The sequence below is a fragment of the Acipenser ruthenus genome, chromosome 20 (assembly GCF_902713425.1).
Source record: "Acipenser ruthenus chromosome 20, fAciRut3.2 maternal haplotype, whole genome shotgun sequence".
Classification (NCBI taxonomy): domain Eukaryota; kingdom Metazoa; phylum Chordata; class Actinopteri; order Acipenseriformes; family Acipenseridae; genus Acipenser; species Acipenser ruthenus.
In genome coordinates, this window is record NC_081208.1 from 4,269,877 (window position 1) to 4,289,922 (window position 20,046).

The 20,046-nt window shown below is 35.9% G+C and overlaps 1 protein-coding gene across 13 annotated transcripts in view; it reads left to right on the forward strand.

Annotated features, from left to right (window-relative positions):
- The window catches only part of LOC117962678 (arginine-glutamic acid dipeptide repeats protein-like), a 131,193-nt gene that overhangs the window by 60,342 nt on the left and 50,805 nt on the right, over window positions 1-20,046 (forward strand). For 9 of the 13 annotated variants that reach the window (XM_058993220.1, XM_058993211.1, XM_058993213.1 and 6 more), the window contains 3 exons: window positions 14,933-15,038; window positions 15,771-15,867; window positions 17,233-17,337. In XM_058993220.1, the coding sequence (XP_058849203.1) occupies window positions 14,933-15,038; window positions 15,771-15,867; window positions 17,233-17,337 (308 nt within the window). Of the gene's footprint in view, window positions 1-14,932; window positions 15,039-15,770; window positions 15,868-17,232; window positions 17,338-19,237; window positions 19,497-19,723; window positions 19,795-20,046 lie in introns of those variants that run through there. The other 4 variants (XM_058993221.1, XM_058993223.1, XM_058993222.1 and 1 more) reach the window with 4 other exon arrangements.

A 20,046-nucleotide genomic window follows, 5' to 3' on the forward strand; every position in this document is an offset into this window, starting at 1 on the left:
TATTTTTATTTAAATGAGATCATCAGATGTACAGAGCATCCTGCAAGGTTTCAGTTATGCAGAATGTAAATGATGTTGCTAAATATACCTTCATAAAAGGTACACTTTCATTTAATTGCATTTTAAATTGAGTCATTCCCTGTAATACCTTGTATTTTATATAATTGTTTTAAATTGCTTGGTGCTACTTGCTCTGCCATCCCATACAAAATTGTACTCCACATGGGAAAATACACTTTCTAAAATGCCAGATACATTCATTGTACTCAAATCCTAGTAAAAAAATAAACTAATGATCTCAACAGAAAGCACATTGGCATCATTGTATACATATTTCATTACAAGGCTGTGTTTTATCAATTATATATGACAATGTCTTCATGATATAAAGAAGAAATCAAATGCTGTAAAATGAGCAAACCGTGCTAAAAAAAACCTGTGTGTGAGATGTTTTTTACATTCTACACGTTATGGAGATGATGCCTTTGTCATTTCTTTTTTTCCATTTAACCTTTTGAAATGCAATTATGAGTCCACCGTGCAGCACCATCAGTTACAATTCTTGTTAATAGGCAATGCTAGCTTGCCAGTTCCAGCCTTTAAGCAGGGTACTTGAAAACACAGGAGAGTGATTATGGCCATGTACTTTGTCGATTTTCTTTTCTCCTTTTTTTTTTTTTTTTTTTTCTCCCCCTGCAAGCTTTGAGAGGCTATTGCACAAATGAAAACATCGGAAGATCTATTTTTTTTAGTTAGGATTGCTGCAGGGTTGGCAGCTCTGAAATAAGGCCATAGAAAATGGTTACTGCATATTTTCAAAACTGGAAACAGTCCTTCTGCAATATCAAAGGCAAGAAAGAAAAAAAAAAAAAAAGGAAATATAGGTTGCGATTCAGTTGCCCTTCTGAGCCTGCATGTTTACTTGATTGAAGTGTCCTGACACTGATGCTTTCTCCTTGAAGCCTGATTTGAATTGAGTATACAGCTGTAGTGCCCTAGGGCCTTGTAACAATCTATAGTCTAGATGGAAAGGCAGGAGTGCATAAAAAGACAGTTGTGAAATGCCATGAGTGCCCTGTGATGGAAAGAATGCTCATGGTGACTTTAGTTCCTGTATAATGGCCTATCAGTAATACAGAAACACATAAAAAATGTAAAATAAGTAACAAAGCAGCAATATTGAAGAATTTATTTTAGTATTTAACTGCATAATTATCTATCTGCATGTCTTTTAAAAACAACAAAACAATGTAATTGCCTGCGGAGATGAAACACTGCTTATATGATGTTTTCAACACATTAGGAAAAGTATCACCTGCTTCTTATGCATAGAGATTAGCTCACCTCTTGTGTCTTGGAGCTTAGTATAATTTATACTTTTTATTTAAATGCCTTGATGCATCAAATGCACTTATATTTTGTCTATCCCTGATTAAAACATTTTAATCTTGCATTTTGCTGGTGTTGCTAAATATCTGCTGCAAAATTTCAAATGTTTCCTAATGAGGATCTTGATTTGATATCGATAGAGACTGCTTGTTGTTTCAGCCATAAATTAAAATTCCATTGAAGGAAACATTTAATGCTGTGCATTGTAATGACACATTAAATACAGCTATGTACATTGCATAAAACACATACTTCCCTGGTTGATTTTATTAGAAATGCATTCTTTATTTAAAATTTACCCACGTTGTTTCCACTTTTTTTTTTTCCCCCAAATCCATTAACCAGATACAGATTCATATGGAATGGTTCAGTGCTTAGTCCAAGACCTGATTTTTATTAAGATATCAATACTAATAAAATAGATGCAGAGCTAAGGATGAAACAAAATGTAAATACGACCGAGTTCATTGCAACAAATGCGTGCGTGCAAATGAGAAATTCTTACCACCTTCAATAAAGTATAGCCAGCTAATAATGCTGCTATGGTTACCAGAGAGACAAGGATGAATCTACATACGGTGTCCAAACTGTACTGTATATGGGAAAATGAACAAGGAATGCGATAAAATCAGAGGTGACAGTTTTTGGATTGTATGGCAGTATTGGTTCAGTGATTAAATTCACTGACGGTACCATTGGGCTAGAAGGCTGAAGATAACATTCTCTTACTGTGCTGAAAACAGGGATCAATACCAGCTTCTTTACGTGGGGCTACATTATTAAACCGAGCCTTCTTCACTGTGTTTTCATTAAGCAGGACTTACCTTGACTGCTGCTGCTTTGCCAGTGGTGGCGAGAGATTTGTTGTGTATTAAAATTATTCAGACCATATGAATCCCTTTTGTTAATTTCTCTTGTTTTGAGAAAAAAAGGACACAAGTTTTTTCTTAGGCACATGTATTCTGTCTTTTACTGTAAAATCCTGTAAATGATTGATTTAATTAATTTAAACTCCAGCTGTCTTTGAAGCAAATGCCGATTTTTTATTTGACTGTTTTTGTGACAGCAGTAGCTCAGAATATTTAAAGACAAATGCTTATAATAAAACCTTCTTTTGTAACCACTTAATCACAGGGATTTTAATGCAAGTATTGTAATGAATTGTATGAATGGTATGACTTTGAACAGGTAATGAAGCCTGGTTTTAAACTCAGTTTTTGGTGGCAATTTGTTTTCTTGTGCTATCTAATTTTTCTTTCCCCTGCTGCTACTTTTGCTTTGAGGGTAATTTCAAATTCAACTAAAGCTTGACTTGCTGATAAAAGCTGTCGAAGTTGAGAATTACACTAGTATCAGATTCACACATTTGCAGGACAGCTTTGTCTATTAAAGAGCACATGTTGCAAATTAGCTTTCCCAAACCTTTAAGGCTTAGTGGTGGACTATATTCAGCATGGGATGACGTTATGGGTAATTGTGCAGCTCCCATTTATCATGTTCATTAAGTGAGAACCTACTTAATGTACTAAAATACAATGTCAATCAAATCTATATGTGTGTCTTAAACAGATATGTAAACAGTTTTTGTTTTTATAATTTTTTCAAATCTAAATTGCGTCAGTGTTTTAGGATAGTAAACAGATCCTGACTCTGTGTTAGCTATTTCAGAATTGATTGACCTGAAGAACCACAGGCCATTGATTTTGTTTTGCAAGGAATTCAATACTGCTCAGCATTGCAAGTCTAACTGGGTGGTGGTTGTAGATCCAGTATATTTTCATGGCAACTGTATTTATTTGTTGTCTACTGGTACTGTGCTCAATATATTTGCACAGGTTTAATGTCATTGCCAAATATGGCCAGAAGGACTGGAACCATGTCATGAATGAGTCTAATGTTCAGAGGGCATACAAACCATTGTGATAAAATGAAATTGTTCATGCTGTCATCTTTTTGAACCTGTCACAGTTCAGTCACAGTGCATTAATGCCAATACAGACGCGCTTGATTATCACAGTAATTCACATATTGCTTGAGCAGACATATCTTAACTTCCGTCCAGCCCTTTGTGAAAACTAGGAACTAACAAAACTCCTTTTTTTTTAAATTTTTTTTTTTTTTTGTGGTTTTACAGAACAGTACGCAGTTTATCATTTCCCTTCAATATTGTGTGGAAATGTATACTATTTATTTTAATTAATATACTTTTGGAACACCGTTCATTTATACGCTAAATACCATAATGCAATTTAAAACGTTACCTGATACGTTCAGATGTACTGTAGCTGTAAAAATGTGGCAACAAATTAAACATTAATAATAAAGCTGATAATCGGTAGTGCGTGTAGCACAGATTGGCTATCAACACAAGGTAATTTGCTTTCTTGATTGCAAAGAACACCACATAAATGATTTCATCCCTGAAGGCCAATACACTGTATACAGGAACTACTATGCATCCTGCTTTTTTTTGTTTTATTTATTTATTTATTTATTTATTTATTTATTTATTAATTAATTAATTATTTTTTAATTATTTTTCTCCCTCCCTATAACATAACAGGACACGTTGGCTTCGAAACGCAGCCCTTTCGATGGACCCAGCTGTGTTTTATGAACACAGTACAGTTCAGTATACTGTTGTGATTGCTAACCTCGGGCTATTGAACTTTACTTCCTTTTTATGGGTTGCTGAAATGCCCTCTCCATTTGCAGGAGAATAACTCTTTATAGGTTTAAGATAAAGTACTGACTGTTAAGCTTGGATCATTTACTGTACTTGCACTCATATTCTGCATTTAAGAAAGCAATTTTACTGCCTGGCTGTGTTGATATATTTAAGCCCCTAGGCATGCTGAGACTACAGGGAGGGAGTTAATTTCTAATATCACACATAATAAAAACTACTTTGTTTTGTACTTACACAAAGGACAGAAGTGTTTTATTATAAATATAAACGGTTCACAGAAACATTTAAATTTGTGTTTACAGGACTTGTGTGTTATATAGTTTCTACACAAAGGACGTTTTGAATATATACTTCAATTAATGTTTTACCAATTTTAACATTTATGGTTACAGTTGGATCTCTGCATTTGTTACAACTTATTCTGTGTCTTTTAATTTACACCTTGTAAGTTAAATCTGCCTCCCTCTGGTCTTTTTAGAATAGCTACATGTAAAATATATTGTGAGGCTGAACCTATATTGAACTGTCTGCCTTCCTATATAGCACATATAGTGGTTGATATTTTCTCTTTTTTTGTACATCCTCTTAAACAGCAATTTGTTTAATATGGGACTGCCCCCAGCTTCAGCATTTCATGTTGTTTTTTGGCTGCCTTGACAGCAGTATTGAGTTATTTGCACTGTAAACATTACAGACTGTTAGTGGTAAAACCACACAAGGCAGTGTGTTAGAGGTCACCAGAGTAATAGCTGTAATGTTTATAGGGGCACTAGTTGTACTACCCAAACACAGCTTTTACTGTTGCGTAAGAGCAGGAAACAAAACACCTTCAACTAGTTGTGTGTGTGTGTGTGTGTGTATATATATATATATATATATATATATATATATATATATATATATATATATATATATATATATATATATTATTATTTATTTCTTAGCAGACGCCCTTATCCAGGGCGACTTACAATTGTTACAAGATATCACATTATTTTTACATACAATTACCCATTTCTACAGTTGGGTTTTTACTGGAGCAATTTAGGTAAAGTACCTTGCTCAAGGGTACAGCAGCAGTGTCCCCCAGCTGGGATTGAACCCACGACCCTCTTGTCAAGAGTCCAGAGCCCTAACCACTACTCCACACTGCTGCCCATATGTATATGTGTGTGTGTGTATATATATATATATATATATATATATATATATATAATGTATGTATATGTATATGTGTATATGTATATGTGTATGTATATGTATACACTGTATTTGCAAATTGTTTATTTTACAGAATTTGGACAAAGAACGTTGTTATAAGTGAGCTCTAGCAGAAAATCCATCTGTGGCGCCTTGTTTACCCATGTCATTTAAATAAAAGATCACACACAGGTTTTTGTTTTTGGCGGTATCTTTTATATCTGATACCTCTCTGTTTCCTTGTTAGAAACAATCACTACTCCAGCAGCTGACAGAGCAGGAGCTACAGAATCCTCTAGTGAAAAAAATAAATAATAAATAGAATGGATTTTGCTTCAGTGTTGTTTTCATCCCCACCTCAGTATCTGAGTGTTGAAATTTCTATCAGAGTAGAGTATTTAGAAAGCTGAAGTGTGTTTGCTAGCGCACCAGGCCCCTTGCTGGTAGGTTCTAAGCAAAGTGCCCCCTGATATTTAAAAGGTGAGATTTCTATTTAAACTGTGCGTTGACTTGAAAGAGCCAGACCACTGTGCACGGCTTGTTTTAATGAAAGCGATAGATACTGTAGCTGGCTGCGTTCAGTAATTAGGTGTGAACCGTGTACTATAAATGACATTTAAATGCCAAATGATAGCAGCGTTGTATATAATATCTCTGTTTATGGCTTGTGTTCTGGATGGTAATAGTTTTGTTGTTGAGGTTAGAAACACAAGGAGAAAAATGGCAAAGCTGCCAAGTGGAAATGGCTTTACAATATTTACACCCCTGTGCTGCAGTGCGCTTTTGATTTTCAGAATCCATTGCTTTTTTTTTATATATTGGTTTATCAAATGTTTAGACTTGACAGGAATTGGCAAATGTCAAACCTAATTTTGTGGATGAAAGCATTTGATATGGGAGCATTTTATTGTCAAGCAGTATTTTGAACTATTTTATATAAATTAAATTAAATATATCTTTCTGTTTTAGGAAGGTGCTTATTTTGAGCTAATATTTGTAAGTCACATTTTTGTATTTAAAATATTTACATAGATGGATTTAGCTGGCTTTATGGCAAAACTAGAGACTGGTTTCTGTTTTTCTGTGGAAATAAAATAAAAATAAATATAGGTGTGGTACATTACTGTTATTTTAAAACAAAAGCAAAATAGTAAGCAATCCATTTGATTGCATAAATATCTAAGGTGCTGTTTGTTTACCTTGGTTCCAGAGATGTAGGTCATATTTGTCCTTTTAATGTAACCTCTAACCATCTACATGCTCATGTTGGCATCATTGCTTTGATGCAGTGGTTTAACCCAGCTGTACTGTAGTTTGCATTAAAATGTCGATTAGCCTTGGAAAAAATCACCAGCTGAGAGACACAGTAGTGGGGAACAAATTCAGTGTTCTTGTACAGGTTTAATGGCAGCATCCAGTGATAGCAAGATTGGTGCTGTTGATAAATTATTTATTTATTTATTTATTTATTTATTTATTTATTTATTTTTAAAGGATCAGTGGTTTGAGAACCTAATAGAAATGAATTACCGCAGCATATTGGATGTGCTTGTAACACCACTATTTGTTAGGTAACTGCTGGCTTATTATGTCTGACAGAGGGGGTGTGTAATTTACAATGCACACTGCATGTACTGCAGCAATAGAAATGCAAATCAAGCACAATGTTCTGGAGCGCTATCAATAACGTGTCAAACAGCAGCTAGAGAATACGTTGGTTAAAAAATAACCATGATCTGTAATCAAAGCGTGATCTATTATACATGTATGAATACATTTTACTGTTCTATTCTTTTACTTTTCTTGTAGGATTTTCCTCAGTGTTGGTGTGACCAAGATTAATGTGTTTTCTTAGATTGCAATGCTGTTTGTGGATAAATGAAACGTTGTTTGTTTTTCTTCATCAGTGGTTAGTTTCACAGATCCTTATTAGCATAAATGCTATGTTAGGTAAGGTAGTCCAAAAAATACTGTTTATTGTAAATATGAATGCCATGTTTTTCTTGATAACAAACATCTTTCTTTTCCTGTGTGATTTCATTGTTGGCTTGGTATTTATTTTCTTTATATTTTCAAATAATTACTGTTTAAAAAAAAAAAAAAAAAAAAAAAAAGATTTAGACAAGGAGCATAACAGTACCTTGTGGTCACATCTTGTTCTCCAAAAGTGACTCAAAGTCATGAATAATGTCTAAAGAACATTTATTCTCGAAACTGTTGCTACTACATAACAAAACGAGAAAGAAAGCGTAGGCCGGTTTGTGGTGTCAGAGATATGTGTTAGAAATTAGCACCCCTTTTAGCTTCCAGGGTTAACTCCTAGAGAAACAAGCCACTGCCATGTGGAACTCAAAAGAAAAGTGAAATAGAGCAGAAAGGCATCATACTGTGAATAAACGAGAGACAGAGAGGAAGCAGTGACCCCTGACCTGTGTGCGAAGTGCATTTGTGAATTTGTTTTACACACGCTCTCTTGCAAATAACACTTCCTCATTTCAAACACTGGCTGCCTGGAGTTTGTTTAATATGTATAGTGTTTAAATAAATGTTTCCTGGAGGACTGAATCCAGCCAGGTGGACGACCTCCTTTTTGTTTATATTTCTAAACATTATTCCACAGAGCAGGATTTGCATACAGACCTTGAAGCATAGATAACTAGATTCATGCTTCTGCAATCGGCACCCCTGGTGAGGTCAGGCACATTCATTCTTTACAGCTGAGGACCACTTAGTAATGCAGCGTGAGGGAAATGGAAGATTTAGATTCACAAGATGACATTCTAATTAAAAACTAAAGCGACAGAAAGGTAGCACTTTCTCTGCTTGTCTTTATTGTTGCAAGGCACACCTTAGCAAAGCAAGCCACGGTCCATTTAATCTACAAGTAATAATGTTAAAAAAAAAAAAAATAAATAAACTTGTTACTGTAGTAATTAACTCATGATTTAAAATGCCTTGAATCATTTTAAATATTCACACTCGATCAAAATGTATTTTACCTACACACTACTTGTAAATAATACAAATAAAGAAAGCTCAATTTGATTCCAACCACCTGGTATCATTAGTGAACAAGGTGACCTTCACTTGAGGAGAAGTGATTGTGGACTATAAACTTGCCAGATTGGAAAACAGGTTAAGATCTTACAATTGTCTGTCTGTGTCTGTGTCGGAAAGAGCAATGCATATGCCTCAGTTGCATCATGGTGGTGGTTTAAAAAGCTTCCGCCCAGACAAACCAGGCTCCTTTTTAAGTAGACCCCAAACAGCTGTCGATGCATTTCACATTCTGAATCTTGAGCCATTTTTAAAATGCAAACTAATTTCTCTGGTCAAAAATGACTTATTTGCTGTTTGCTACAGGAGAAACGGAAGGTGTGTATTATACCAGTTATGAAACCATCAATAGATACATTTCTAATGAAAAAATCGTGAAAAAAAAATATTGTTCTACTGCTATATATTGTGGTGTTTATACTGGACCGATCATAGAGGTCTGCATTGTCCTAGCAGCAATATTTAATACCCCCAAGCTGCTTACTCCCAGCTCAGCTCACACTTGACTGAATACATTGATCGATTATCTGCGGCTTAACCAAGACTTCTCATTTCCTGCCTTCCATTACTGCGCTCAATCAAGCTGCTGGTTCTTTGTGGCCAGGTTTGTGCACCAAGATAAGCCATCAAGGCATGTGTCTATTTGAAAAGCTCTCGTTAGATGGTTCAGTCATAAAACTAACAGGTTTAGAAGTTGTGGCTTTTGAGTCAGCGCTGGGGGGAGATGAAAGAATAAAAAAAAAAGAAAATTAATATTAGGTCGATGTGAAGTTTCAAATTTATAGAAAAATCTGAATGTGTTTTAATCTTTGTAAATGTATTTTGGATTTACTGTTTGATATGCAAATCAATTCTGCTGCGTTCTTGGAAGGATTAGGTTCTTTGTGGATATCTGGCCTTGTTATTTTATTGACTGATTGTTTGTAGCACATCAAATGTCATTAAAAAGCAAGGTTACCGTTTTACTTTGCGATACCAAAAAAAAATTTTTTATAAATATTTTTAAGGCTCACATTTTCATGGGAGCTTACATAATGCATTTACTCATTTTGCTTGCTTTAAAGACAAATTCAACTGAGAGCTTGGTTTTCTCAGAGTCCCCTTCTTTAATGATTTTAAGTTGTGGTATGTACAGTAGGTTGATCACTGTTTAGATCAACTGAATAGACCCTGAGGTGCGATACAGTTGACTTCTTAGAAACCACTGGTATAAAGAATCTGTAATCTCTAATGCAGATAGATTGCAGTCTTATAAATGAACTAAGTAGACAAAGCACACACTGATTACACCCACACAATATGAACCTCTATTGATTGTATGTATAGTTTACATCATACAGACATGTCCCATTTTGTGGGTAGACATCTCCTTTTTCTTTGTCTCTGTAAAATATCTGGATTGCAGTGAAGCAATATAGCCTGGTTACAGTGTTTGTATACACCTCTTCTAGTGCTCACATTTGCAAAGCATTAATTTTTTAATTAAAAATAAAGATTTCTGAATTTGTTGTGAGCGTTCTTGTGATGCTGTTTCCTGTGTTGGTATTGTATGCCCTCCTTTAAATGTCAATATATGGTGAAATTCTTGGTTTACTGTAAGTTTTGGATGTGCAGTACAGCATATGTCATCAGTCTCTCTGGTAAGGATTGTGGTCAGTATAGTTCCTGTTTAAGTTGAGCTTGTACAATATGTGGGCTTATTTAGCTGTTGCCCTTGTTTATCGATTTTATAGCATTACTAGGAAGCTAAGCAAGCATACATGTTGTATCTGTTGTAATCTGTGGGTGAGGTCCAGTGCTATAGTGAGTGGGCTCTGTGAGGCTTGTGGAATCTCCCAGACTGACGCTGCTTTAAATTAAATCTGTGTCAAACTTGCCTGTTACGAAGCATCCCGACTTTTGATCTTGATAACATTGATGGATTATGAGAGTGCCATTTGTACTCTGGCAAATAGCATTCATTGGTTAAAAAAATGTGGCCAGAAAAAAGCTGCATGTGAGCAAACTCTTGATTCCTGCTGGGAAGTAAGAAACAACACATTGTGACATTTGTTTATACACAAGGGTTTGAGGGAACACTTCTTGGTGTGTGTAAAAGTTTTTGTAAAAGTTGAAGATTATTATTTACTTGCAAAATCAATCTTTAAAATATTGATTCAGTACTGTGGTGGGACAAAAACTACTACTGAAAATAACATTCTGAAATGAACAAATACAGAAACTGTGTAAACTGTGCTAAATCTACCTTGTAGGTAAACACATTGAAAATAATACGATTTGCTTTTGTTTATAGTCAATACAAACCTAAATGGGTGTGTGCTGGTAGTTGTCATTTTCATTGTACTGAGCGGTATATGAATTTGCCTGGTGGCAAAAGATCAGTGTACTGCGTCAACCATTTCTAGTTAGGCTTTGTAAAGCCATTTCCTTGTTATCCTCGAGCTCAGAACTGCATTCCCTAGAGTAAGCAGCAGGCTGGGCGTCTATCGAAATCATTTCAGTGATGTGTGTGGTTTTTCTTTTTTTTCTTTCTGCGTGCTGTGGTACAGTAGGTGGTACATTTGGTGCTTTTTTTTTTAGTTTAATGGAAAATCAAGTGCTGTAGTTTTCTGCATTTTTACAAAATTTCAGCTTATCTTTGTTCTAGGCTGTCGGTAGTGCTTGGCACTGTTGCTTGCAACTTAAAAAAAAAAATAAATAAATAAACTCTACCCGCCCTCCTTCACACCCCATCTTCAGCCTGTTTTGCACAGTCCATTAAAAACAATCTTCATTAAAATTGTTACTGTACATCTTAAACCAGTTAATGTTGTGTTTAAGAAATATTGTATTTACATTTGGGTAGTAAAAAAACAAACTGCTACAAAGATAATTCCCTCGATCACAGAATGCGTTTGAAAATACTCTTTTTATGCCAATTTTAACAGTAAGGCTTTTGTTGTTTCTCAGATATACAGTACTTTACAGTGCTTCAGTTTAGCCTCAAGGATAATACTGTAACATAGCATTCGCTGTAAACTGTTGGTTTTGTTACAGTGAAAATCACTACTTTGAACTAACTAATGCTCATCAAATCCAATATAGAGCAAAGATGATAGATGGGCAGATTGCCTTCAAAGCAAGTTGAGATTTAATATCTAAATACTGTATGCAATGAGAGCGAGAGAGAGGCTAAACTGCACAAAGGACCTGTCAGTGCCTGGGTACCATCTGTGACCACTCACTCCATTTGTTCCTCATAACTAATAGAGGAGTTCCTGGACCAAGAGAAATCTCTTACAGGGGATTTAATATTAAAACTTGTAAAGAGAAGTTGTTCGTGATTAATTATTAGAACCTTGAATTTTCTGGTGTACAGTACACTGCATCAGTACAGTCATAAACCTCTTTATGAGGCTAAATGGTGTTTTGATAAATGAAGCTTGGCATATGGTCAGCTGAATGTAAAGCCTCCATTGTGTACATTGATTTAGTCTGTCATATTTAACATTTTTTGAAAGTTCAAAATGCCACAAACCTCTAAACCCCTGTTGCAGAGCTGTGCACATGTATGCTGGGTAAGACTTTTCCAGTACCATTTTTAATGCTTTTGTAAGGGCCATATGGAAACACTTATACATATGAAATATATGTAGTCCTTGACTGGCAACCTAAAGTGTCATGTGCTGTATTTTAATGGTAAAATGTAGCTTTTTAAAAGTATCTATCCTCCCATATGGTTCCCAATCACAGTCCACTAAACGGGACTGTGATTGTATTCAATTCCAGTCTGACTCCACCTGATCAGTTCTTTACATTTTACCTCCACTGTTTTTTTTTTGTTTGTTTTTTTTTTATTACGACAGTTGGGAGATCCGATTACTTGCCGACGCTTCTGAATCTTGACTAGACTTGAGCTGAGTAAGACCGATGCTGCATGAGAGGCGCTCAGTCTAAATATAAACATGAGTTTCCTGTTAACATGTACAAGAGAGAGTCTGGTATTGGTTGTAGCTTTCATTCATGTTCTACTGTGACTCTTAGAGCTATTGGGTTAATAAAAAAGCATTTTACAGTGGATTTACCCTTTTAAACATCATGTTATCTTAAAACCTTCTGCCATGATTAGGACCACGGTATTAGACAGCATATGGTTGTTGTACAGAGAGACAACTACATTACCCTATCAAATAGATATGCCATAAACAGAAAAAAAATAGGCTTGCTTAACAAGTCGGTGTACGTGCAGAGCAGATCATTGTAAAATCTGGGACTTGTGTTATTCTATCCTGCCTTTTCTTTTAGTATATCTAGGTTTCATCACAAATGGTAAAATACCGTATAAATACACTGTTTTGATCCTCCTTTTGTAAACCACACACCTCCTCATTGTCTGTGAAAGAGGAAGAAGGGTTCATGTAATCTTGCTTGGAGTGACAAGTGGCAGTTGTGCAGGCTTGTGTGGTTGTTTGATAGGGTAGCACTTCAGCATGGCTTATCTGACCCCTTTCACAGCCAGATGAAACCATTCTATGGTCACCAGGGGTAAAACAAATAAATAAAAAACAAGCAGAAAAAAACCCACCAACAACTGGAATATCCAACGACCTGTGTCATATTGCAGTCAATGGAAGAATGTTGAGCAGTATCTCAGATTTCTGGATAAACTGATTCTATTGTGCAAAATAAGTGTGACTTTGGAATCAGGAATGCCTGCTTATCAGGGTGCCAAGAGGCTGCTTCGCCTTGGAGTGCATTTAAGATAAAAATAATATCTTCCCTTTTAAACAAAGCAAGTGTTTGCTTTGCCTTATTTCTTCTGGTATCTACTGGTATATAGGTATACATGAATGTAGACTTCAGATAGCATGTTCAGGAAAGCCATATTGTTCAGATGAAACAAAATGGTTGCTTGCTCTACAGAGTGTTTGCTAATCAGTTTTAATGTTGCAATTTCTAATCAACTCCTTTTTAAATGCAACTCACTCACTGTGCTTTTCATACTTAAGAGTACTTACCTTGATGATTTGATTCAGTGATCCGCTCCTTGCAGCACGCAAACACAATTAGGGCTCAGCAACGAAGTAGACATCTGCAGTCGTGAGACTTGGGAGGGAAAGGTCATGGGGTCTAAATTCACTTGTGTTTGTGATGAAATGCTGTTCTTTTGAAAACCTTTTTTTAAAAAATATATAATTCTGTTTAGATTACATAAAAAATGAATTGATACACTGTGCATGTGTTATTGTTGGAAGAGTGGTGTGCTTTCACAGTAGCCAGTCTGAACCCCTTACTACTTTGTCCTTGTAATACAAAATGTCACAGGTCATAGTTTCCTGTGTATTTAAGTCATACATAATTGCAATGCATATTACAGGAGGTTTATTTATGCAGTCTGTTTGTACCATTTGTTCACTGTTTCTGCAATGGACATTTCACTTGTACAATAAATATTCTGTAGGCCTGTATTTCTTCAGTCAATAGTAATAGCTCTTTTAATGTTCAAAATAATATTGGCCTATATCCATTCTGATTGGACTTGATTTAGGAACTTTGCATTTTATTAAAATTAATGGAGTGCTCTAGTCTATTGATATTTGCTTTGCTTTGGAGAGAGAGTTGAATTGCAAGCTTATAAGCAAACAGTAATGTAGGACATTGCTAACTCATAACAAAACCAAATCTGTCTCCTCTTGAATCTGGCAAGAGGTCAATTTATTTATTGCCTATCTGAGCTACAGCTTACAGCACTAAACACCTTACCGTGTTGGCATCTGTGCTAGTGCAAAGCTATATCCTTGGAATTAAAATTTAAATACTGAAATCTCTTGCATTTAATAAAACAGAAACATCTGCGTTTCAGCTATGGTAAGCTCAGGTATAGCCTTCAGAACTCCAGTTGTTGTTTCTTACAAAAATAAATAAAGTGAAAGTACTGGTAACTGACTCTGCTGCAAAGTATTTAGGTATTTATACAGTACAACCATTATAGTAACGAAATAATTTAATAACAGCTTAGCACACCTTAATCGGCTGTTCCTTAAGCAAGGTTGTGTTTTTTGGTTTTTTTTAATGGAACTCTGGTGCCTGTTTCTGCTGTGGTTTTTTTAATGTTCTTTAAACTGCATTAATGGTTATTTGGCATGGCACAGGGAATATTAAATGTTTCATGGCTATAAAAACAAAATGTTTTCTTAGGAGTGATCCTTGACTCAGTGCTGCCACTCACTGTTTGTTTGCAGGAACTCCAAATGTTTTGCTCAGCTTGCAGTGCCACAGAGAGACAGCATGTGGCAGTGCTAACAATACTGTAAACAGACTGAGCAATCCTCTCCTTAAACTGGCATTTTGCTGTTCGGTTATAAACTCCTTATCTGTCTTTGGTTTGCTGCACATTGAAATATGTTAAATGTCTTTTCTCTGTTGAAACTAAATGATACAGGAATATGTTTTTGTTAAATAAATCAGAAGCTTAATCTTTAATTAACTGAAAAGTAAATGAATACAACAATGTAACGTGGGTGGAATTGTATATTGTGTGACCCAGGAAATTATAATGCTTTAAAAGTCTTGTAATTAATAAATCTGTATACCTTTTATTTTTTCTTTTGCTATTAGAGTAAACGGGACCATCTCCTTATGAATGTGAAATGGTACTACCGCCAGTCTGAGGTACCAGATTCTGTTTACCAACACCTGGTCCAGGATCGTAACAATGAAAACGGTAATACTGTCTGTACATGTATTTAATTAGGAAACCATGAATCCACAATTGTAGTATGTAGTATGATGACGCTGTCTGCAGCACTGGTTTTAGCTGCTTTTTTTATTTTTTAAATTTGCAATAGCCAATTATTTCTATTATTTTCTCCCCAATTTGGTAAGCCCAATTGTTGTTTATTTCAACCTCCCATCGCTGCCACCCCCACGCTGACTCTGGAGGGACGAAGACGGACACACGTGTCTTCCGAAACGTGTGCCGTCAGCCGTCTGCTTCTTTTCAGTCTGCAGGCCCGCCATGCAGTCACCTCGGAGCTACAGTGTCGGAGGACCATGCAGCTCTGGGCAGTTTACAGGCAGGGCAGCAGGGACCTTTACCGGATGTGCCATTCGGGAGTCCCTCTGCTGATTTTTATTATTATTTAGAATACAATTAATTCTTCAGTAAAAGTAATTGTACAGAAAGACTACCCCAAGGATACCTAATTTAAATAGTTTCAGTGTATTGCACTGAAATAAATACATGAGCCTAGATATACATAGTGTTTTTAATACTGTATTTATTAGATTATGTATGTATGTGTGTGTGTGTATATATGCGTGCGGTCAGTATCACTCATTTCTCAGACTTGGGCTAGTGCACATTGGCCTGCAATCCAGAGACTAATGCATTGCAACTCCCCATCCCCCCATCCCCCCATCCCCCCATCCCCCCAATTGCTTTTTGTATTTTCAGATTCAGGTCGTGAGCTTGTCATTACAGACCCCATTGTCAAGAGCAGAGAACTTTTCATTTCCGATTATGTGGACACTTACCATGCTGCTGCACTTAGGCAAGTATATTGCATCCGAAAACCACTCATGGAAATAGTTTGCTTTAATTTCAGTTTGGTATTTTTAGCAGTAATGTTCTTCAACACACAAACTGTGACGAGTCAGCTTATGTTTGCTATTTCTCTGCAAATCAATGTTAAGCTAGCTGTATAGTAATTACAAATGCCAAACGCATTGGAATGCAAGAAATATTGAGCTCTATTAACAAGTTATTTAAATACTTTCAGAGCTTGTTTTGATTAATTTAGTTTAATAGCAATGTTCCAGGCTATTGTTGCCTTTTTTTTAACAATAGTGAATACCAAATGTAATTTATCAAAACAGACACAATATTCCCATCATACTGAGCTGTCTTGATTTACTTCAGCTGGGATAATTTGAAGAGCTGAATAATTTATACGAATGGCAAGTATGATTAATGGTTAATTAAAGCTAACACTGTTCATTTCTAAAAGGGAGGGGAAAGGAAATTCCAATGTAGCATTTATAGAAAGGAAATAAAAATATATATATTTTCAGATAACGACTGTATATAAACTGCAGTCCAAACTTGTTAACTTGAAAGGAAATTTACTGTACATCTTTATTTTCAGTAAAATGCTCTTGTTTTTTCTGGCCCATCTTATTGGCTGAAACTAGATGGTTCCTTTCTTTAACAATTTTGCTTGTATGCTTTTTTAACTGAAACCATCTGGAAATGACATTGCTATGTTCAAAGCCACATCATTGAAGCCATGGATTTCAAGGCAAATTAGCTGCAACCTGCTACAGAGAAAAGCTTTGATTTGACTTTACAGGGCTTTAGATAAATTTACTAAATTCCAGTGGCATGCTGTAATCCCAAGCCCAAAACTCCAAAGGCCTTTCATGTTCTACAGAATGTTTCTATATGGAACTGGCATGCTTAAAAGGGATTTCAAGCAAGTGTTGGTCCTCTTATTTTGATGGGGATAGATGGTAAAAATGACATTTTTGAGATCTAGATTAAATCAAGATGTGGGTTTAGTTTTTGCAGTGCGCCTCGTTATTCACTTATAATGTTAGATTTCATGCTTTCTGTCATAGATCTTCTGACTTCAAAAGTTAAACTGTTTAAAATCATCGATTCATCAAAGGCAGGAAACAGCTACGTTTTATATGCTGTCATAAATTAGGGACAGGTTTGGCAGTAGGTGATGGTAATGGATAACATCATGATAATCAAACCTATTGATGATAATTTATGGCTTGTGTTGTAATGTGATAATCACCTAGGTTGTACATGTTTGACATAAGAGGTGTTCTCCCATTATTTTAATCATTGGATTTTATTTTGAAGCCATGTTTTCCATTTTAATAATCGCTTCATTTTTCTCTCTTTTCAGAGGGAAATGTAATATTGCCCATTTTTCTGACATATTTGCCGCCAGAGAGTTTAAGGCCAGAATGGACACGTTCTTTTACATTCTGGGATACAATCCAGAGACGAGGTAAGAATGTGTTTCAACCTGTGTAAATAAGATCCAGTTGTTTGTAATTTTACAATTGATCTGTGACACTCTTTATTTTAAAATGAATGACTAACTGTAGGGGCTGGGGTGAGGTTGAGTATTGAAATGAAATATAATTAATTGTTTTCAGCTCATTCCTTCCAAGGACAGTCTTTTTACAGAAATAAAATGTTTAGGCACATTTAGGTCTACTTTCCCCTCCTAACAGATGATAAAACCAAACCTGGCGTATTTTATTAATTAATCTGCTGATATTAACAGTAAACAATGATTTCCCCCAATGATATGTTTTTTGACCTGGCTTGAAATCAAACCTGAGGTTAAATGCAATGGTTTCAAGTGTAATGTTTCCGTGAGGCAGGAGTGTTTTTTTTTTTTTTTTTTTTTTATATAAATGTAGGTGATTGATCTGCTAACTCTTGAATTCAGTAACCATTCAGGGTAACATATTGTAAGTGATTGATCACCTGAAACTGGTTGATCAGACCTTTTTTTTTTGTTTTAATGGTATGCTTTGATTTTATGCTTAGTCAAGTGCATCGCCCTGTGCTTTGTTCTGATTTGTTCCTGACAAATAAAAGCAGAGCAATTCTAACAGAATGCCAAAAACACCACACTAACATCCCCTCAAGAGGTGGTTCTACTGATCGTGCACATGTGGTATGTTTACTTAAAATGAATAAGTGAACATTTCTTGAAGTCCAATCTACCTGATGTGGATGCTTGGTCAGGAACATGATATAAAAAATAGAGGCCTCATAGTGCAATAGCAACACTACACATAAAGTACCCTATTGTTTCATGTTGAAATTGCTATTTCTGATGGCTGGCGTCAATGTTCCCTTTGGCAGGAATTTACATGATGGCTTATAATGTGTATTCTAAAGCCAGATGTATTCCTCCAAGTTTTTATAACACGCACATTATGTATTGAGTAAAGAACGTGAGGTTTTTCAATGTCTCTAGTTGAATGCAGATAATCTATTAATTTTATAGCAAACAAGTAACTGTAATATGTAATTTAGCTGAACCATGAAACAAGAAATAGGCTTGAAAATGAAAGGTTGCTTGAATCACTTTCATTATTTATGATACGTGATGTACTACAGTAATCCCACTGAGCAATATCAATCTGCTTCCCTTTCAACACCACCCTGCAGCCTTGTTATAGAAAACATGCAGCAATTCCGTTTCACCATGCTTCTTTTCTATTTATAATGCTACATATTTGGACGTGGTAATGATAGTTATTATGATGCATAAACATGTTTAAATTATTGTAAATCATCCTTGTCATTTAATAGTATTTATTAATAAGCAACATAACATCAATAAGAATAGTAATCTATAGGTTATTTTGAAATGATTATGAATTATGATAGTTAATAATTTGATATTGGGTAATGTTGACATTGAGACGGTTACTGAATATGTGTATCCTTATGTTCTTGGATGTAAAGAATCAGGTGACTTAAGCATTGAACAGTCGTCAGTTTAAAGAACCCAAGACAAAAATACTGTCTGCAAAGTCTTGCATTTTTACATCATTGTTTAGTATGCATCCGAGTGACTTAAGACCCTCAAATGATCACTGCACACCTTCGTCTTTGTGCTATGCATTTTTGTACATGCAGTTCCATAACCGAACTAGAGTGTAATAATCACAGAGAAGGTGGGGTGGTTTTCATGGAGAAGAAAGGCTGCATAAAAAGAGCGGTTTCAGTTTTGCCTCCTGGTCGTTGCTTGTTACAAACCCCCTTGTCTAGCAGGGCCCCCTTGCTCCTGGCTCGCTTGATATGCTGTGCAGAGCCTCGCTGTCTCAGCCTGCTTTATTTATTGGGAAAGGAGGAGAGACGAGCGAGAGAGATTGCGTTCTGAGCGTGGCTGTATGTAAGGTCGCGGCACATGCTCAGTGCTGGCTGTCGAAAGGGAACTGTACGCGCTGCGTGAAGTCTGAGGTCACAGCACAAGCTCAGTGAAAAGCTCTCCGAGGTCTCTCGGAGACTGCGTGCGCCTCCATTTTGAGTACTTAGAATAGAAAAAGGAAGAGTTTATTTTACCTTCTGAACATACGAATTGTCAACATTAAACGACAAGAGCTTGGTTTCCGAAATGGACGATCTGTTCAGTCCGCGCAGGTAGGCTAACAAGATCTGGCCTCACCTTAAAATCGCGCTGTTTATGTACATGTGTATCTTTTATAAAATATTTATTATGAAATCATATGTCTGTTATTATTGCGAGCTGTTCGAGGCGTTTTTAAAGCTTCCGTGCCTTTTATTTGCTGTCGGGTCACGATCGGGTGGTGACATATAAACACTTGTCACTGGTTTGTTTACCAAGTTTTTCTTATTTTTTCTTTCAGAAATGCAAAATGCCAGGACTCCATTTTGCAGCGCCTGCAATGCTAAGATGTGTTTACTTTTACTGGCATGCGTATGTAGCGATTTACCGTAATGTGCATGTATTTTCTTGTTGACAAGTAATGACCGAGCTGTACATATTGATCCGAAGCTGTGCCGATGTGGCTAATAGAAATGTTGGGGCCTGTAGGAGCTGTATTTATGTAATGTTTGGAGAGAGTGTTACATACATGCAGGGATTGGTTCATTTTGATGGAGTGGGCGGGACTTGCCTTGATTGCTGGCCCAATTGACGACTAGTATTTCAGGGTTTTGTGGTGTTTTG